The 21,020-nt window shown below is 35.4% G+C and overlaps 3 protein-coding genes across 7 annotated transcripts; 1 reads left to right on the top strand and 2 right to left on the bottom strand.

The window, feature by feature from the left end:
* The first annotated feature begins 294 nt into the window (after nucleotides 1-294).
* Nucleotides 295-5,620, top strand: LOC112526002 (protein DETOXIFICATION 45, chloroplastic). Of its 5 annotated transcripts, none has more exons than XM_025136364.1 (15): nucleotides 295-381; nucleotides 1,005-1,537; nucleotides 1,747-1,910; nucleotides 2,064-2,207; nucleotides 2,289-2,464; nucleotides 2,569-2,704; nucleotides 2,785-2,881; nucleotides 3,048-3,148; nucleotides 3,454-3,617; nucleotides 4,200-4,271; nucleotides 4,499-4,615; nucleotides 4,704-4,799; nucleotides 4,879-5,000; nucleotides 5,086-5,143; nucleotides 5,251-5,563. In XM_025136364.1, the coding sequence occupies exons 2-15, from the start codon at nucleotides 1,179-1,181 to the stop codon at nucleotides 5,260-5,262; spliced, it is 1,818 nt and encodes a 605-aa protein (XP_024992132.1). In that variant the 5' UTR covers nucleotides 295-381; nucleotides 1,005-1,178; the 3' UTR covers nucleotides 5,263-5,563. The 5 variants fall into 5 exon arrangements, with proteins under 5 accessions (XP_024992132.1, XP_024992133.1, XP_024992135.1 ...); XM_025136365.1 differs by having other exon boundaries at nucleotides 303-381; nucleotides 1,147-1,537; nucleotides 5,251-5,620; XM_025136367.1 differs by having other exon boundaries at nucleotides 318-381; nucleotides 1,175-1,537.
* Nucleotides 5,621-6,569: 949 nt separating this feature from the next.
* Nucleotides 6,570-12,340, bottom strand: LOC112525164 (isocitrate dehydrogenase [NAD] regulatory subunit 1, mitochondrial). The gene is made up of 4 exons (XM_025135158.1): nucleotides 11,719-12,340; nucleotides 8,353-8,592; nucleotides 7,490-7,568; nucleotides 6,570-7,101 (listed from the first exon to the last, which is right to left on the bottom strand). Exons 1-4 carry the CDS (start codon nucleotides 12,229-12,231, stop codon nucleotides 6,827-6,829), a joined length of 1,107 nt encoding a protein of 368 aa, XP_024990926.1. The 5' UTR covers nucleotides 12,232-12,340; the 3' UTR covers nucleotides 6,570-6,826.
* Nucleotides 12,341-13,934: 1,594 nt separating this feature from the next.
* On the bottom strand, nucleotides 13,935-18,091 carry LOC112525442 (SEC1 family transport protein SLY1). The gene is made up of 2 exons (XM_025135573.1): nucleotides 17,969-18,091; nucleotides 13,935-16,106 (listed from the first exon to the last, which is right to left on the bottom strand). The coding sequence occupies exons 1-2, from the start codon at nucleotides 17,997-17,999 to the stop codon at nucleotides 14,269-14,271; spliced, it is 1,869 nt and encodes a 622-aa protein (XP_024991341.1). The 5' UTR covers nucleotides 18,000-18,091; the 3' UTR covers nucleotides 13,935-14,268.
* Nucleotides 18,092-21,020: the final 2,929 nt, after the last annotated feature.

Raw genomic sequence — 21,020 nt, 5'->3', positions numbered from 1 at the left:
TATCCAGGTTAATAAAAAAAAAAAAATTATGGGAATTCAAATTAAAAAATATATATATATATATATATATATATATATATATAAGAATTGATTAAAATCTTTATCATTTTTAATAGAAAATAATTGATGTATAATATATATATATATATATATATATATATATTCGAATTGAAGCTTGTACCGTACAATCGGCTAATGCAGTGGCTTACGGGAGGAGATTAGAATGGCGATTCCCCCGGTATTGAAGCAAAAACCGTCGTCAATCATATTCATATTCATATATCCACGCCGGAGTTTTTTTAACACTATCAACGCCTTTCTTAACATCCCTCAAATTCAAACACCAAACCTTCATTCATCATCATCTTCGTCTTCAATTAGGTCTATCATTTTCTATTTTCATTCTCTCTTGCTTATACTGCCTCTGAATTCACTCTAATCTCGGTGACTCTTTTTGTTTTTGTTTTTGTTTTTGTTCTTGTTCTTGTCCTTGTTCTTGAACACACAGATAATCATATGCACATACATATGCTGCAAAATCTATTTTCTATGCTAATTTGGTTCAGTTCCTTCTTAATCTTTTTACCCACACAGTCTTTCCTATTCTCTATGTTTCTTCTTTATCGGCAAAAAGTTTTACTTTTTTCAATCGTTTTTCCATGGGTGGTATTTGTTATAGTACGTTTCTTGAAAATTTAGAAAAAAGAATCCATACTCGATTGTGTTAAATTGGTTGATTGTAGTTAAGGTGTTTGATGATATGCCACCTTCTGTTTATTGTATTTGTATGGAAGTTAGATTGGATAGATGATGCACATCCATCAATGTCTCCTTTGTTTATTATTCTTGTATGTAACATAAGATGCAGATGACAAAGGATTTCTGGTTTCCACTGTAGATTCTGAGTCAGTATGATTGAATTTTTTGTCTTCCATGATTGTATTTGTGATTTTAGTCTTACTTTTTATATTCTGATATACCTACTCCTCCTTTGGTAACTTCAGCATGGAAAAGGCAGTCATGCATTGACGCATGCCAAATTTTGTAACTTTGTGAAGTTGGTTCCTCTACTCCACTCTAGGGTTATTGGTGGATGATTTCATGTGCTCTAAATCTGACAAAATTTTGTTTTAATATTATACACAGATACCTAATTTGATAAATCTATTTTAAGGGCAATGGCTTCTTGTAAACTGAATGATGCTGCTGTATATAATGGATTGGCAACTGAAAGTGGTGAATGGGCCAAAACAAAGTTGAAGAAAGGATCTTTTCCAGAACAACTTTCGGTCCAAGTTCGTGATTCATTTCGATCAAACAACTCGAAGAGGTTGAGATATGCAGATGTTGTAGGACATTGTTGCCCAGTTTCATCAAAGATGATGTTATATTCTTCAGTTATACGTAAGAGGAGACGTATTTCTTCTGCAGTGCAACACCTGATAAACTCAGATTGTAGTGTGCGTTCTTCTGAACTGGAAGAGAGTTTTGTCACAGAAGAGGAGAATGATGTCTCAAATACAAGACAAGTGTATCCGTAAGTCATCAAATTTACTTTTATCTTATTATGTTTTCGCATTATATGGTCGCCGATATATTTCTTGAGTCATCAAAATCCTGTTATTTCTTCCCTCGCTGTTCATAGATAGAGTCTAGCTAGATTATCTTGATTATGACCCTTTTTAAAAACATCAGTGTATTGATTGATTGGTATTAGTTCTAAATTATTTGCACTTTTGTATACAGGGACTTGATGGATATTGGTTCAACAGAGGAACCAGAAATGATTGAGAATTCGCGATCTCAAAATATCAAACGTGAGCTCGTTGCACTTTCATTACCGGCACTTGCTGGGCAAGCTATTGAACCTATGGCCCTACTAATGGAGACGGCTTATATTGGTAGATTAGGTAAGGTGGTTTGATATTAATTTATAGTAAATCTAACTGATGTTGATTTTTGTGGTTCACTCTTCAGGTTCTCTATTTTCTTCCTTTTTTCTTTATCTTTTTATGTTCGCTATAGTATGATATGATATTGACAACTATGAGTGTCATTCTCAGGCCCTGTACAGTTGGCTTCTGCTGGAGTTTCGATATCAATCTTCAACATTGTTTCCAAGCTATTTAACATTCCTCTCCTCAGTGTTGCAACTTCTTTTGTGGCTGAGGATATTGCGAAGAACTCCCTTAGAAGTTCCAGTCAAGGTGGAGAAAACTACCTTCTTATATGATTTGAAAGGAAAAATTACCACATGATATTGAATTTTACTTTGTGTCATGGCACAGAGGAGAATTCTGAGGAAGCAAATGGCAATGGCAAAGCTTTCGTTGACATAGCAGAAAGGAAACAACTAGCTTCCGTCTCTACAGCTTTGCTTTTGGCTGTTGGCATCGGTATCTTTGAAGGTTTGGCTTTGTATTTTGGATCAGGGGTGTTTCTTAATCTGATGGGTATATCATCGGTAAGCTTTAGATCAACTGAACTTCATTTTTGAGGTCAAACAAACTTGTTTCAATTTCAAATCGATATGCATTTTTCATGATTTTAAGTAACTACATCGAACAGGGTTCTTCTATGCACGCCCTGGCTCAACAATTTCTATCTCTTAGAGCCCTTGGTGCTCCTGCAGTTGTGGTCTCTCTGGCTCTTCAAGGCGTTTTTCGTGGTTTTAAGGACACAAGAACTCCTGTATTATGTCTAGGCAAGTTTTTGGTATCTTTTTTGTTTATAGTTAAACTTGATAATTGTCTTTTATTGGTTGATATTTTTGTTGTTGTGCAGGCATCGGCAATTGTTTGGCTATCTTTTTGTTTCCCCTACTTATGTACTACTTCAAGTTAGGTGTAACCGGAGCTGCCATTTCTACTGTTATCTCACAGTATGTCAACCTCTTTTACGAAATACTTGTATCATGTGAAAAAGTGTTCTTCGCAGCCACCATGTAGAGCGATTGTTGCTGAAAATTTATGAAATGATTATTTGCTCCTTTCACTTGATTTTATTACATTTCTTGAAGTGTTCAAGTTTTATATTGTTGTTTTCAGATACATGATCACCTTTTTATTGATATGGCACCTTAATAAAAGAGCTGTGTTACTGCCTCCAAGGCTTGGAGCACTACAATTTGGTGGCTATATGAAATCTGGTGAGTGACATTCTTCATTAGCATTTTTTTCTTGGCATATCATAAGTATATATATAAGTTAGCAAGAAATGTTTTTTTGTTCAACTTGATAGTTTTCTTTCGTTCTTGATTTGTTTTGACGTACTTACAGGACTTCTCCCACATATTAACAAGACTTTTCACATATCCATTTTATCAATATTTTGTGATTAATTAATGCACGAAAAGGAACTTTTGGTTTGAAACTTCACGAAAAGCAACTGTTTTGCATTTCTTGGAATCGCCAAATCCCGTAATTCATGTATCACTCATTGGTACTCTTTCAGGTGGTTTTCTTCTTGGAAGGACTCTTGCGGTACTTACAACCACAACCCTGGGGACGTCAATGGCTGCTCGGCAAGGTCCTATAGCTATGGCTGCTCACCAGATATGTTTACAAGTATGGTTGGCTGTTTCTCTTATAACAGATGCACTGGCAGCATCGGGTCAGGTACAAGATTCTAGTTTTTGGTTAACCATCCAAGTTGGTGATGATGCATTACAGAATTATGGTTTTACAGCTCAATTTGTGCAAAAACGCTTCTTGTTACTCATTCATAATTATAATCTACCACATAAGTTTGACATATAGTGACCACATAGGAACTCTTTTGTCTATGAAAATTGCAACATTTGAATAAAGGGTCATTGGCCCAACGGTATCCGGGTATCCCCCGAGGAGGTCGAAGGTTTCAAACTTCACCAAAAGTGAGAAGTGTGTGTGAGTATTTGCTGCATATAAATATTATATACTTCAGAGTAGAGGTCAGGTCTACGTGCATCCCACCCTGCTAGACCGTACTTTCAAGTGGGATTTACCAAGTCATTTTGGTTTGGTTTTTTTTATATTGAATACTTCATAATAAGTTGCAACATTTCACTTCGCAGTTCGCACATAGTTTAAGAAAAATGTTTTACTATTTGTCATATATCTAAACTACCCTTCCATCGGAGAATAAATAAATCTTGGTGATCCAGAACAAAATCATCAATCCATTTGTGTTGACTATAGTTTTGTTTTGTTTTGTTTTAGGCATTGATTGCTAGTTCAGTTTCAAAAGGGGATTATAGATCTGTGAAGGATATCACACACTTTGTTTTAAAGGTTAGTTATAAGCATCTACCATCTACCAAAGTTTCTTTATGGATGACCATGAAAACCTCATCCAAAAGGTGAGTAAACTTCAGGGCCCAATGGGATCAGTCGAGGTGCACGCAAGCTGGCTTGGACACTCACGGTTATCCAAAAAGAAAAAAAAATGGGACTCAAGTTTGTACCTCGCTAGGTTATCCTCACCAAAGTTAACGTTGATTTTTCTCTCTGTTTGGCAGATTGGTTTCGTGACAGGTGTTTCTTTGGCTGCAATATTGGGCATATCGTTCGGTTCTATAGCCACATTGTTCACAAAAGACGTTGAAGTATTGAGGATTGCTAGAACTGGGGTTCTGGTAAAATCTTTATACCCTTTTTGTAGTTCCTTTTTAAATTTTATGGCACATTTTCATTACGTTTCTTATGCCTTTTTTTGTTCAAAAGTTTGTGAGCGCTAGTCAGCCTTTGAATGCTTTGGCTTTTATCGTGGACGGTTTGCATTATGGAGTTTCAGACTTCCCTTATGCAGCTTATTCCATGGTATGCTTCGAGACTATAATGACTATAACACATGAATCTTATGTTGACCTTCAATTAATGGTTCGGAAATGAACTGCAGATGTCTGTCGGAATTTTATCATCTGCATTTCTTTTCTATGTTCCTTCGACTTTCGGTCTTTATGGTGTTTGGTCGGGTTTGACTCTCTTCATGGGATTGCGGATGGTGGCAGGGTTTATCAGGTTATCTTTACGGACCAAAACGATGAATTTGACACTTTGTAACAATTGGGTAATTTTAACTACAATCTTCCTGTTTCTTTTATAGATTGTTAACCAAGAATGGGCCCTGGTGGTTTCTGCATCAAGATTTGAATAGAGTTAAGGTTAGTGACTCCTTCATGAAAGTTTATCTTCTTTGGTTGAAATGTTGCATTTGCATATTTTGGTCTAATTTTTTTTGAGCATTTTACTTTTGCTTTCTTTTTTTCAGCTTGCTCGTTAGACGGGATCCGGAGATAATACTGATCTGATTACAGAACACAGTCTTGACCGCTGATATACGTACTGACTGTAGGTTTGTCCATTTGCCGTTTTTATTCGTTCATTTTGGCGTCTTTGTGGTTTAGCGGTTTTTCGCGCATTGAAGGTGTTTGGATGTGGCATTTGAAGCAACTTGTTTCAAAAGGTGGAGGGGAGATTATGTATTTTGATGTTAATAATCGTAGATAGACTATCTTGATGTTCATAATTGGAGATGAGCCTACGTTTTTATGTTGTTTTTTTATTTATGAAAATGGGATTATAATCTGAAGTTGTAACAAACTATGGTTCCTAGGTAAAAGAAATAGTAGGCTTGCTTCTTAAGCAAAACACACAGCCCACTAACATTAGACTCGGATGAGAAAAATGCATTTTTTTTTAACTATCTATGTAAAATAAAATCCTAAAATCTGTCACAACTCTTTCAACCACTTACTGCACTTCCATCCGTGTATCAAATGCACCTTAAGGTTGTGTTTGCTACATGAGACTCAACATGACAGGAAAAAAAAAACTCACCGTTTCATGTTTGGTACAAAATGGAACAAAATTAAAACTCGTCATTCTACATTTTACATGACATGAGACAACAAGAACTTATTGTTTCACATTTCGCATAACATGGGACAAGGATAGAAATTGGATGAAACAAAAATGTTTTTTTGGTTCCACCATAATAGAAGAAACAAGATGGGTCAACAAAAAAAATTACCTCCATCCTCATTTAATATAAGCCTACCATAGTATTTGCTTTGATGGTCAACCCCTCTATAGCCACCACCGACCATCAACTACCACCAACCACCATTTCCACGTCCACAACCACCACATCCACTATCACCACCACCACCAACCACCTCTACCTCCGCCACAATCACCACCAATAAACACCATATAAAATCATTAAACAAATTTAGGGCAACTTGTCCAACTCTGTTCGATCCTAGTCATGTCAAACACCAAATATATATCTAACCTGTCTGGTGTAAACTGAATGCCATCTATGGGGTATTTGTTTACTTTTTAATCATTTAATTAAATGACAGTCTCTAAATCATTAAGAAGTAAATCTTGTTTGACAAAAAAAAAGTCTACGTCTTCATGGTTCTTAAACCTTCTAAATAGTTTTGTATCTTGGACCTACCTTGATCATTCAATGTCCTAATTTCCTTCTAAACAATTATATTTCATTTTGCACTGTATCATAATTGTCTTTTAATCATTTTGAACCAAACCATTTTTGCAACTGTCAAACAACTCAGTCAGAAAAAAGGAAATATAACAAACTGCATTTAGCTTCAAGTAGAATAAATCTTCAACTTTGCTACAATGTTTCCTCGATGTAACTTTCTTTCTGTCGTTCAAATAAATTATATGACAATGTAAGCGTGAGGTCACAATTCCTTATTCCCGCCCCAAAATGTCATGTTATTCACAAGGAAATCAATTCCCGAATACAATCTCCGAAAAAAACAAATACGTACCGATGAAAGGATCTATCGGGTTGGAAAAAGAAAGCGGGAAGCTCATTCAAGATTAGCAATGACAGCATCGACGACTTCTTGGGTGGTGCTCTTCCCACCAAGATCTTTCGTTCGGGTCTTTCCTTCAGAAATTACACGTTTCACAGCCGTCTCTAGTCGGTCTGCAAACGAAGGGAATTGAAGATGTCTGAGCATCATGGCAGATGAGAGAAGCAAAGCCACTGGATTCGCTGTCCTTTGATCAACTATTTTCTGTTTTCCGACATTTCCTGCTGATGCACCTTGCTCGAACACCGCATGATCAGCCCCCACATTACCTGCAATACATGCACTCCCACTTATTGTTGTATGAATGCATCCGTATAAAACAAAAAGAAGGCAGATTGCATGCCACTGGTACCATTTCCATATTTTCAGTTTGAAAGATGGGATTATGGATTCATGTGCGTTGGTACACGGAGAGGACCGAGGTAGGCGGGTGAAAGAATTGTGAAACGTTTTAGGGTTTTAATTTGACATGGGTAGTTTAGTAATTTACCAATCTTGTCTTTTCCTACTGATATTTTGTTCCACCTAAATTGGTGTTTTTTTGTCCCTTCATTCTTGTCCTATCTCGGTCTAATGTCGCACCAAACTGCCTTGCATACCAAATGCACCTCGGAAGAACAAGACATGGAATAGATTAAAAGTTTAGGCAGCACAAACCTCCAGGCATTACACCAGTGCCCCCAGCAATACCAGCAGCAGTATTTGCCACCAAATTTCCGTAAAGGTTAGGAGTCACCTACAAAATAAGATCTTTTATCAAAAGTATGTAATAGGAAGGAAAACTTTTTAAATACATATCTACTAGACTTTGACTAACGTAATAAAGTCAAACTCCGGAGTTCACCAAGTAGACAAATTATGTTTCATTATGATGGAACAGATATGCCGCTCTACCCTTTGGGGTAGAGGACAGGTCTGTGCTCATCCCACACCTTTGGTTGCACAAATTGCATAGTGTCATAAAGAGCCATCCCGGGTATTACCCATCCGCCAGGCAGCCCTACGGAAAATTGATGGAACATATATCATGGTCTATGGAGAAGGGACTACACATTTCAATCAAAATAAGGTTATGTTCCACAACTACCTATAAAACTAGTCATAATTGGTAAAAACTAGATGACAATGTTAAATAACCTAAAAGGACATGTTAAAAAATTAATTGGGAAAATATAAGGGGCGTGCTTCAAAAAAGTATAAAAAAAACCTTGGAGCTTATTGAAACGCCACTTTAAGTAGTTTTACAAACAGTTAAGTCATAAGATAGCTTTTGCTAACCGAACAGAGCTTTCAGTAAGCTCAAAAAATAAGATAGCTTATGGTTGTCAAACATGGCATGGCCCAAGTGATATCTCTTGAACTTCAATTTCTCAAGATATTCAAAGATAGCACGAATTATGAGCTTGAGAAATGCCAATTCCACCTTTGATAGTAAAGTAGTAAACAGAAACACCGAAGTACACAAGCAAAGGGAAATTGTGCTAGAATTAGAAAGCACTTTTAGCTCAAGAATTACTGACCATAACATCAAATTGTTCAGGCTTTGAAACGAGCTGCATGCAACAGTTGTCTACAATGATCTCATTGTATTTTATGCTGGGATACTTGCTTGCTATCTCCCGGCAAGATTCTAGAAACAGACCATCTGCAAGTTTCATAATATTTGCTTTGTGCACAGCTGTCACTGTCTTACGGTTGTTGAGATAAGCATACTCAAAGGCATATTTTGCAATACGCTCTGAGCAAAATTTTGTGATCACCTGCCAATTTATGAGTATCGAGAACTTGAGATCATATTCCCTGGAACTAAATTTTTCATCTCCAGTATTGAAAGATACAAAGTCCATCCTAACGGCAAAGCTTATGAAAACCATAACGAAAAAGTAGCAATTTTGTAGACAAACATCACATAATCGAAAATAAATGCTCAATATACACGTAGTGTCACCTGTCAACCCCTATCAAGCGAACTCCAATTATGAACAATGAGTCAAGTGATTAAGAAAGAGTAATACCTGTTTTCACACACACATGTGAGCTTACATGGATCTCTGGTTTTATGAAATACGTTATTGAAGAAAATTCATTGTGAGATATCCCATGGAACTCAAACGCAAAAGGCGAGACTAGATGGCTGGAGGTGTTGATTAAATAATATAGATACCTAAAAGGCAACTATTACTTCAAAAGTTACATTGAGAAGCCTGTAAAAAGAGCTTCCAAACAGTCTAGTAATGTTGAATCGGGTCTGGTTAATCATCTGAATTTACTGTTGTTCATCTACCACAAAGGTTATCAAAGATGAAAAAAAATTGGTTAATCTACCCTCATAGTAAATCCAAAGACCCCAGATACCCCTCATTTAATGTTTTGAATAAATTTTTGATTTAATCACATTGCAATATAGCAAAGGCTCTTACCTGTTTTAGTTAGAAAAAGAAAAAAGTGAATTCTCAAATTGACAATAATACCAATGGAAAAAAAAATTAAAAACATCATCTCGCTGAGTCCCTTTCCCCCTCAATCAGTTAGAACTTATAAAGCAATAGAACACGAATGTCTGTTCCAACCAATGACAACTCATTTTGTTCAGATACTAATAGTTCTAGTGGATCCACAAAATTCCACATTCACGCAATTAACTAGAGTGATTTGCTTTAAGAACCATGTGCCGATACTATAATTTGGGTTATGATGAATATTCATCAACAACCTCTATCACAATAAACATAAGCTATACGTTTGTTTAGTTGACATCGTTATTTGTCAACAAAAGTATGCTCTAGCAAAACGTGCAGGAATCTGATTGTTTGTTCCTTGAGACAAGTGGTCAGGGTTAAATCTAGTGTTTAATTGGGGTAGAATTAATGTGGCATAAGTTAGTTTAGTACTTGGATATCCCTAGGCTTCTGCAGTTGTGTGCTTGTTTCACCAACTCCCCAAATCGATCAAACCTGATTTTTTGACTTCTTGTCCAGCATAAATTCATCATTTCCAGGACATGAAAATATTCAAGTCGAATCCATTCATTTCCAACYGAAGGAAAACATAAATAGCTGAAAATTCCTATTAACGAGTTATTTGTAATTTTCAGGATTCCAGAGTAATCCCTGCAATTTGGATCAACAACAAGGTTGTTTACGTGACCTACTTCTAATAAAATATTATATTTCTTACGTAACTGAATGCAAACATATCTATCTCTGGACCAATAATGCCTCCTAGTATCTTATATCTAATACTTGGTACTACCTTTTTTCATGGTCAAACTCCACATCTTATACAGGCAAAAGTGTTTTATCAAATGAGCAACGATACATCAGTAGCCAGCATGAACTTCATGGGATAGCCTGATAGGAGAAAAGCATAGGAAATGCAACTTCTTCTTGTAACAAAAAGTGTCAGCTAATATGTAATGAAGGCACCTTCCGCGCACATCAATTCATAATTGAAAATTTATCAAGTAACATGCTCAAAAATGAGCATTTCAACCTAACCCCAAAACCCATAACCCTGCAAAACTCCACCTTTTTCTTTGTCTTTATAGGCTTTAGATAAAATAAAGGAAAGATGTTGCAGAGAACTAAAAATCTTTCCCTACACAATGTAACCCTCTCTAAGTAAAATATAAGATCAAATCCTCTTCGCATGAGGTAAGAAACATCCATTACATTTCTCCCAATAAGCAAAATCAATGTAGTAGCAATAAGAAGAGCCAGTGTGCTTTCCAAAATTTCTTACATATTTTGCAGTAGTATCCCCAAGTCCCATTGTACTCTAATAGGAGTCATATATGACTAGGCACACATGTTAAGCAAAACTTGACCATAAAAAAGAAGAAAGTATGTTGTTTTCCAATTGCATCCTCACAGAGGCCAACTTGAACAATGAAATAAAAAAAATCTGTGACTTAAGGGTGCGTTTGGTACACAGACCGGACTGAACTGGAATAGTTTATCTGGTGTTTGGTACGACAAGGACAGAACTTTCTTCTTTCAAAAAGTCAAGCTGATTTTCCTCCTGTACTAAAATTATTCCACACTGCTCTTGCAACATCATGATGTCATTTTGCAATTGTCTTCACCTAATGGTTACAAGGCACAACATTTGGCTTCTTTCCAAGATTTTTTGGATTTGTTTTTCATCCTCTAAGTAAACTATAGGTTTCATTTTAGAGTGCATAGGAAATAAAAGCAATCCAAAACTTCCTCCTTTCTTTGTTTTTGATTCAATTATATACAAGTAAAGATGCATGTAAATTTCCAAGTGTAAGTTCACTATGCCCTACTCCTAGCCAACTACTTCCCATGGAAATAAAATATCAAGCTACCAATGAAGTAAAGTAGGAGCTGCATTTCTTCTTTCAAGCATCTAATTACGAGTACATCAATCTATAATATTATTAGACCAAGAACTCTGCACAAGTTCTTTAAACTGGTCTAAGGACCTTCTGGTCCATTTAGAAAGCCAACTTCAAGAAAAGTTTTATCTTTCTTGCAGGCATTCAGGGCCTATCATCTCCTTCCCCTCAACTTCTTTCACAACCCAAAGGAAGTTTCCCCTAGCTTCCATGCTTAGAACTTGCTCAACCTTACAATTATTCAATAAAGACACAATTACCATATTGACGTGGTCAATCCCTTGATCCGTTTAACATTTGTTCCAATTTAGCAAATTCTTAGCTTTGTATTGCCCATAGCAAGTTAGCAACAATAACAAACACATCAACACATAAACGACAACATATATGAGAGTAAAAGTATCCAAAAATATCAAAATCAGAACATAATAAACGCAGAAGTAAAAATATGCCAAAGGCCACAACTTTTTACATAAATCAAAACTTGGATAGAGCTAAAGCAAACACTAGTTGGATCAGAGAATACCTTAAGACTTTCCACGACGCCAGGAACAACCTCGTGTTCAAGCCCTGCGTATTCCCCTTCAGTATTCTCTCTAATCACCACAATATCAACATTCTCGTGACGGGTTGGCAATCCGGGTAAATTAAAACAATTTACAAGCGAAGCGTACAGATCAAGCTCTTTCCTTAACTGCACGTTCAACGAACTAACTCCTCCACCCATGGGAGTATTCAAACCTCCTTTCAAACACACTTTATTCTTCTTAATTGACTCCACAACCTCGGTTGGAAAGCTCTTCATATCACCATGAACATCGAATTTTTCAAAGTAAATCGGGGCGTGCATCGCATCCATTACTTGCTCGACGGCTCCTGTCACGAGAGGACCGATCCCATCTCCGGGGATTAAGGTGACGGTGCGAGGAGCACCGTCTCCGGGTCGGGGCATGTAGGTGACAGATCGGGATAGGGGAGAGAGAGATGGAGATCGTTGGTGCAAGAGTTGCTTGAGGATGGGCAGGGTTCGTTTGGCCATTGGATGCAGATTTGCTTATTGGAATTGATTGAAGAGAGGAAATTAGGGTTTCGATGGAGGGAGGAATCGGGAGTGGAAAGAGCGGAGAATAATGGAGGAGGAGAGAGAGAGAGAGACACACAGAATAAAATTGACTTTTCAAAGACATGATATAATAATAATAATAATAAATAATTTTAAAATCAATTAAACAAAAACTATTTTCGACAAAATGATTGATAGATGTATAACTAAGGGCCTGTTTACTTGTGGCTTAATGAGCTTACCGGATAAATGGGCTTATTCGCACAGACATTTTAGGGTGTTTACTTCGGGCTTATTCGCCCAGACATGGGCTTAATCGCGCAGCCGGATACCCTGTTACATGACAATCTCGTTAAATTACTTTTTTTTTATAAATTAAATTGGTGATTTGTAATGTATAAAAATACTGTTAAATATTGATGTTTATGAATATTGAATATGAAAAATAGTAATACACGGGTTAAATCATATATCGTCTGAATTGATTCAATTGTTTGAGTGAAAATATATTAAAATCCAATTTCTTGATTCAAGCTTGGTTCAAAGTTACATCCAAGTCAAAAACCCACAAACTCAAATTGACAAACTCTTTGACTTTCTACTTTATTTTATAAAAAATCGATCTTCAGGACAACCTCAAGTCTTAATTGGTCATTGTCAACCACAATCTGCCTCGTTAAGTCACAAACGACAAGCAAAAGTCAACCAAGAATGCGAGAGGGGTTGATGAGTAGATTAAGATATTACGGGAACAAATCAATTCTAAGCTTTCGTATAATTATATAAATCTCGTTCCATGTCGAACTTGTTCAATATAAACCATCTTTTGTGATCTATAGAGTTGAAGAATGTATAAAAAAAAAAGATAATCGGATATTTTAAGATTTTAAAGTTTGAAAAATGAATTGTATTTGTCCATCGTGTATGCAAGAAAATATTAAGTTTATGGATCATGAAGCAAAACGCAAATTTTACTATTACCAAAAACTAGTCATTTTTGGATATTATTAAGGGAGCCCTGGAGAGATCTAGTCTATATATATATATATATAATAGGTTTGATGATTATTATGTCATTTAATTGCAGTATCACGTGTCAATATTTGTAATGTTATATTCACATACTTTTTGCCTTCTAAAAACCCTCTTTCAAGCTCAAAGGTAAATTGAGAGTGGTTCAACAACTTGGTTATACCTATACCTCTTTTCCCCAACACCTTCTCAAGATACAAGATCTACTATGAACCCAACATTTATTGATTTGCTTACAAGATCTACCATATGAACCCAACATTTATCGTAGAAGCAAAACCCTAATACCAAATTATTTACAGGAATTCATTTCACATTTGATATTTTTGACAACAAATAATATTATTTAATCTTTTACCATCTTCAACATATTTCCCCTGTTTCATGCTCTTGATTCCACAAGCAAACGGCAAACCAACAAGATTTGCGGGGTTGTTTACTACCCGACCAACTTTTACCTAGATGTTGGCGCAGTACAGGAAGGGAGGGATTGCTTTCTGTCTCCGTCACTGCAACGTTTACCAGTAAACAAACACTACACTTATATAACTTACTCGGTGTGGTTAGTGCTTACCCAATTTGTGTCTGTAAACAGCCCCTAGTAGCTCAACTTCCGCCCGAGGCTAATGCAAACCGTAACTTTCACATTCACAAAAAGAGATTTTGAACTGAACTTTACTTGAAAACCAACAAAGTTGAGCAGTTCAATGAACATGACAATATGAATCAACGAAAAAATTGAGATTTTAACCATATACCTAGATCAAGCTACAATAATGTCTCAAACATTAAGACCAACAAAATAATAAAGAGTAGCAGAAATCAACTCACAGGTCTAAAGATTTCAGGAGGCAATCTTTTATCGTATCCAAGGAAAGAACCAAATCGTCACCAAATGTAATTAACTCAGTGCTCTGACCTGATGACAATGAGCGATTTCATTCAAAGATCCATCTATTTGGTCACAAAAAAATATGCATTTCAGTGAGCAGGAGCAGGAGCAGCACTGGTACCACCCAAACCCATCTTTTGACCCAGCAGTGCAAGCTGATCAACAAACTCGCCACCTGTCAGAATTTCTGTCGTCCCATATATTATATGTTTAGGTGGCTGCTGCCGCTGTGCAAGCTCTTGCAAACTTCCATATTCCACATAGTTTCCACCCCCGATCATAAACACAATTGCTTCTTTAAATGGTCCTTTCATATGACCACTGCTCGCTGCCGAGCTTGACTTTGGAGCACGCGGGTCAAACATGAGATAAGATTCAATCTCAGGATTCGGCTTTCCTTCCATCAGGGCTTCAACTGTTCTTGCCATTGCCAATTGATGATCGCTAGACAACAAATTCTTCACACCTGCAGTTACAGCACTGATAGATTGACCATAAAGCTTCTCAGCCCAATCAACAATGTTGCTTCTGCTAGCAGAATTTGCTGATGCTAATGAAACATTTAATGATTTGATCTTTTTAACATACTGAAATGCACTAGTGTCCACTTCGGCTTCTCTCAATGCAGATTCGACCGTTTCCACTTCTAACTGAGGGATGGTTTCGGTTGAAATAAGGAACATGATAGCAAACCGAAGCTTATCCATTTTAGTACCCTTTCCTTTAAGAACAGCAAGAAGTTCACCACGGTCAATGCCACCTCTGACCATCATCTCATACTCTTTCTTTGCAAAAGAATCAAGAGATCTTTCCTTGATTTCTCCAAGCAAAACAGTTGCAATGTTTGTGTGCTTATCGATCACTTGCTTGCGCTCTGTCAACTCAGGTAGTGAGTTGACCGCATTCATCAAATGCTTTGTGTTTCCGATTAGATCTGTACCGTCGAATTCAGCGCCATCATTACCACCAGTTCGCCTGTTAACTTCATCTACATCTCTCTTATATTTGTTCAATTGTGTCTCGATCTCAACAGCAACTTCAGGGAACTCCAAAGATCCATTAGCTACCCAGAAAGGATCTAGCCTGTCCAATTCGAAGGACTTCATCCCACCTTTGTCTCCTTGTACACTCAGTCTATTCAGCCTTAATCCAAGCACATCATGAACAAGAGGCCGATATCTAAAGTCATGCTGGATGGCAACTGATAACTCGAGGTTTCGATCAAACAAACATAAAACTGGCCTCTGAAATGAACTGGTAAAGTTTCCACTTTCGGAAAACAAGTTATTCTTAACAAGCAAATGATCACGCAATCGCTGATCAAGCAATGATGCCACCATCTCAGCCGGACCACCACGTGGGCACCTAATGATTGGAACAACAGCGAGTGTAGCCAAAACACAAAACAGCCCACTGACGAGCTTCTCAATTATTGCTTCAATCTCATGGTCTGTTGCTTTGGGATCATTTAGTTGCACATAACAAGATTTATCTGCTAAAGAGAACAGATTATCCTCCAGGGTTACAAACTCCAAATACTGATCGTGTACCTTAGAAATTCGTTGAATAGATTCGGAGTTCAGGGTCCCTGATGCAAGATCTTCAAGAAGCGGGCGAGGTATTGATGATGAAAAATTTAGGTGGAAGTAATCGTATAGGGAATTAGACGCATCAGAGATGATCCTTTGAATGTTGTGTTGAGAAGGTTTTACAAAGTAAACAGCAGGAACATCAGCAACAGGCTTCCGGTTCTTATCAATAAGGAAGTATAGGGTTACACCATGCTTGCGGAGATCCTTTACATGGATCAGAGGAGACAATATGTCTTGACAGAACTTGTCATAGATCAGTATCTTGTAAACTTCCTCGTTTGCTGTTCCACTTGCATTTATGGGCTGATTCAGATTCAGCATCCGTGCTATGCACTCTGAAAGTTGAAAAAATTGAATCTCACTACTTGAGGATATGAAAACCTTCTATGAGCTAGCCATACATAGACATATACTTTAATGAATAAATGCACACACAATCACATGAAAGCAGAATCAGCATTCGTGTGATGCACCATGAAATTTTCAAATTTTAGAAACACCATCTTCCCCTCACGAACATGTCAAATCTAGTAAGCTTGACATAGCAACATCTTAGATGAGTGAGTCAGTTAATGACCAAAAAAACAAGGTATTTGGAACCTTTTCTCCAAAATCGTTTACCTTGCAAAAATCGCATTTTTAGCATTTTCGCAAGAACGATGCTTTGTTTGCATAGAAAAAACAAGTACAGTGGTTTGAAAAGTCGATCAATCCGTATTAAATAACTGCACATGCACACACATCTATTTAAGGGTCATATTCAATATTTAGGTTATGTAATCTGAACTTTTCTAGCTTAAAACATACAAGACATGGATTATGCATGTGTAAGCATTCAATTTACACATAGACAAACAATATTCCCAGTATTCCCATATACTTCAGTATACAGAAAGAAAAATTATTTAATTTCTCATATCATCCTAATCACAAACATAAAATTGGATGAAGTGGTGGTACATCTTCAAATTAATGAACAAAAGGGTGGTCAAGCTTACTCTTCAGAGTCTTTGGACGAGTAGTTCCATTTTATAGTTATACTCACAATTCTAGGACTTCCTAAAAAGTTGATACTGGCAATGGAGTCACAACCAGTCTGTGACAGGATACTCAGAACACAAAAGGTGAGGATTGTATATGGGACAACAAAAACGGCAACACCTGATTCAACACTAATACAGCAGAGTTCCAGAGGTCCATAAAACATTATTTAGCAGCCTGGCAGTGAGGATAAGGTGTACCGTAACTCCAGTTATAGGTGTGGCTTCAGTGAGCATGTCTTTTAATTGGGAAGGATATGTTTGGAAAAAACTTGGCTTTCTGCATAAAGCTCCCCCTAGAAGCTTACTATATAAATCACTTTATATATCATTAAGTCACTACCAAACAGTCATGTATAGTTGGCCGAATAAGCTGTGAGCCCATTAAGCTTATTAAGCTGCTAACAAACAGGCCCTTAGACCAGTGTCATTAAGATTCTTTGGTGGAAGGTGATCTTGGCCTCTCCACAATCCTCTGTTATGTGCTAAGGATAGGCTGGATATTTAGTTTTGTTTCTTATGCAATACATGAATCGTGTTCACTTAAAGATTGGTTAGGGGAATCATCTCTTTTTCAAATGCCCATTTGCTACTACATCTGGTCCAGGATCCTTAAAGAAATTGATGATGTCTGTAGAGTTATATCTTGCTGAAACTCACAATAGAGGTAAAACTGATGGTGCTACAAAATTCAGCCTGCGGGGATGATTTGTGTACATTACCTGGGAGGGTGGAGTTCCTATGCTGTTTATTGTAATTCTTATTAAAATTTTGCTTCCATAATACATCGAATTCACCGATAAGAAATATAAAATGGAAAATCAGATTTAGTGTAAGGCTGTAAGCACTATGCAGATCTCAACATGCGATTAAAATCGTTTAATTATAAGAACATGAATTGATTTCCTTTCATATACTTGTTATCAGGACCCGTGAAATTCGATATAATACCTAAAAACACGTTGATTTTCAGATTACGATTCAAAATCGACACCGTTTTTGATAATTATATCGAAATATACATCATTTACCTAATTTACTTGAGATCCGTTTTATATAACATATTGATGGCGCTAGACATTCAGGAAAAACATGAGTACTCTCGATCGGAGCTCAAATACATGAAATTGAGACATAGGAGGAGAGAAATCAATCACCTGTCTGTCTTTGACGAAGATTAAGCGCCATTGACGAAATCAAGAGAGCAAGGAAGCAAGATCGAACAATCGGATCTAGAGAAAAGGTATTCGGTTTTGGTGAAAGGCTCCGGAGAAACAGACCCCTGCAAAATGTTGCGTCAAGGAGAGTAACAAAATTTGTACTTCATGCAGAAAAATGTATACTATAGACTGTTTGGTATTTATTGTATTTCAGTCCCTGTGACAATATAAACAACAATTTCAGTCCCTGTGACAATCTAAACAACAATTTTAGTCCCTGAAAATCATATTGGACGTGTCATGGTTCATTTTCGTTGATTTGAGTCCATCATCGTGGTTCATTTTGGGTTTTTACATCACTTCCATTGATTTAAATAAAATAAAATTAACAAAGAATAATTTTGAATTTTAAAATTGAAGTATTTATAGCAATCTACTTTCATAAATTTTTTTATTATAGCATTATATTTTAAGTTTTTCTTATTACAACAATGTACTTTCAAACTATTTTTTATTAGTACATTGTACTTTGAAAAGTTTACCCACTATAGCATTGGGTAACCTTTTGATTTAAATTTACCCATTATAGTAGGTTTATATGCCACCTCATTGTCCACGTAGGCTGTCCACATGTACTATAGTGATATACTTTCAAAATTATTTTATTATAGCATCTGCTAGTTCTTATTAAACAATGTATTTTCAATTTTAATATTTAGATTTTTTACATGTTATTTAATAAATGTATTAAATGAATTAAAAAAATTATAAATTATTCGTTAATATACCAATATCAATAAAACTAGTAGAACACAACTTATCTCGCTAATATTTTTCAAAAAACTTTTACTTGACGTATAAAAAACTTATCTCGCTAATAAAACTAGTAGAACACAACTTTTTATTTGAAAAAAAAAGAAAAATAAGAATTGTTTTTTTGACAAAAAAATATTATCTTTTAAGAAATATATTATATTTGTTCAAAAACTTTTTACTTGACATATAAATATATTAAATTAATTAAATTTTTTTGAATTATTTATTAATATAACAATATTAAAAAATTATATAATACAATTTATTTCATTAACATTTTAGAGAGAACTTCAAAATATATGTATTTTTTTGAACAACATAAAATAAGAAGTGTTACCTTTTTTACAAACATAATATATCTCGAAAATAATGTAACATTAATTTAAGAAATATTTTACTCTAAAATATTTAATTTGCATACAACTTAATAAGAAAAAGTCAAAATAAAAAAATAAATGTTTTTTTTAAATCATAGCAACGAAAAATGAAAATCATTAATAATAATTTGAAATAGGTTTTTGTTTTTATTTTTATTTTAATCAAGTCATCAAAATGATGTTTCATCCACATCACCTCATTAAATCCACACAAGCAAAAAAAAGTCAAGGGATTAACCCGTTTAAAAGGTATCAGGTTACTCATTGCTATAATGGGTAGATTTTTTAAAGTGCGATGCCTTAATAAAAATAATTTGAAAGTACATTGTTATAATAAATAAAAACAAAAGTAGAATGTTATAATAAGAAAATTTATGAAAGTAAGTTGTTATTTCATGCATTTAACCCTTATTTAAATAAGTTGAAAATCTCAACCCAACCTGCTAATTTTGGGTTGGGTTGGGTTTGGATTGGGTTTTCGAGTTGGGTCATTTTTTGCCACCTCTAGTCTGGGGGCTGTCTCGGGGTTGTAAAAGTTCTATTTCAAGTTCTAACTATGTATATAATATTTGAAAGTATGTTTTATGAATGCTAAAGAGTGTTCAAAGTATCAAATGACTAAAGATAAGGTATAAAACTCACTTGAACCTGTAAAAAAAATAAGAGTTATCTTTATAATATTTAATAATTTATATTCATAGAGCAAACATAAAAAAAGTTACGTAAAAAGGGGTCGTTGATCATCGATGTATATGTTTTAACTTGCATAGGAACAATATGCTTAGAGGTTTCAAAGGTTGAAACACTAGGGGAGCATTGAGATTCTAGGACAAACATATACAAAGTATGTGTAAGAATTTGATTGCATAATGAGATTGTGCCAAATTTAGCCTTTATATGTTTATATATTACATAAAGGTATGTCCGCTTATTTAATTACTAAATAACTAACTTTGGACATATGTAACAGTTATGTCATCTTCTTTCAAAACAAATCTTAGTATCAACACTGATGAGGACCCCTATGACACAGATGTGGAGAAACTTGAATCCCCCCATCACAGGTTAATGTCATTAGTGATGATGAAATAGAAGAAGATAATGACAAGAAAAATCGTTAAAAATAATGTCATCACTTTTTTCTCACCGGAACTCAACACATGGTATATAGACCTAAAAATCATTAAAATAAAGAAAAATGTTAAAAAAGATCAATTTACCCTCGTACTTAACAAATAAAATAAACAGACGCTAGTGTGAGGTACCAAATCAAAGACAAACTACATCGCTGGAGGGTTTGTTAATATAAAAAGATAAAGGACCAATTCCGTAACAAATGGCATACCTTAGGAACCAAATCCATAATTTACTCTAGTTTCTATTAATGTAATTAATACTTAATATTATTTTAGAATGGGAAATTGGCTCAAATGACCATTTCCCTCGTTCAAATTGACTTCCTAACCATTTCTATTCCAAGTTGACCCAAATGTCATTACATCCGCAATACATATTGCAGACCTAGCTAAAAGACAAAAAAATGTCAAATTCAAGCAGTTTATCATCGCAATTAGACCTAGTCGTCATAATTGTATATCTAACTGTCGCAATTGCATATTTCTGTTGAATTATCTTTAGCTAGGTTCGCAGTGGATATTGCGAAAGTAGTGACATTTGGATCGATCAGAGAGAGAAAAGGTTAGGAAGCCGATTTGAATTAAATAAAGGGCAAAATGCACAAAATAGCAATCTACTTTCATAAATTTCTTTATTAAAGCAATGTACTTTCAGTTTTTCTTATTACAGCAATGTACTTTCAGTTTTTCTTATTACAGCAATGTACTTTCAAACTATTT

The sequence above is a fragment of the Cynara cardunculus genome, assembly GCF_001531365.2.
Source record: "Cynara cardunculus var. scolymus isolate 2C chromosome LG 13, CcrdV1, whole genome shotgun sequence".
Taxonomy (NCBI): Eukaryota; Viridiplantae; Streptophyta; class Magnoliopsida; order Asterales; family Asteraceae; genus Cynara; species Cynara cardunculus.
Note: the sequence above shows the minus strand (reverse complement) of the source record. Positions and strands in the feature narration are given on the sequence as shown.

Bases quoted from the DNA above. Each gene is read 5' to 3' on its own strand.
- LOC112526002 (XM_025136365.1), top strand. From the start codon at position 1,179: ATGGCTTCTTGTAAACTGAATGATGCTGCTGTATATAATGGATTGGCA. The intron at 1,538-1,746 runs GTAAGTCATCAA...TTTTGTATACAG, and splicing joins AATACAAGACAAGTGTATCC to GGACTTGATGGATATTGGTT. The intron at 4,272-4,498 runs GTTAGTTATAAG...TCTGTTTGGCAG, and splicing joins TCACACACTTTGTTTTAAAG to ATTGGTTTCGTGACAGGTGT.
- LOC112525164 (XM_025135158.1), bottom strand. From the start codon at position 12,231: ATGGCCAAACGAACCCTGCCCATCCTCAAGCAACTCTTGCACCAACGA. The intron at 8,593-11,718 runs GTATTCTCTGAT...ATAAATTGGCAG, and splicing joins GCGTCGTGGAAAGTCTTAAG to GTGATCACAAAATTTTGCTC. The intron at 7,569-8,352 runs GTCAGTAATTCT...CTTATTTTGTAG, and splicing joins CTGAACAATTTGATGTTATG to GTGACTCCTAACCTTTACGG.
- LOC112525442 (XM_025135573.1), bottom strand. From the start codon at position 17,999: ATGGCGCTTAATCTTCGTCAAAGACAGACAG. The intron at 16,107-17,968 runs GTGATTGATTTC...TTCAACTTTCAG, and splicing joins TCTTCGTCAAAGACAGACAG to AGTGCATAGCACGGATGCTG.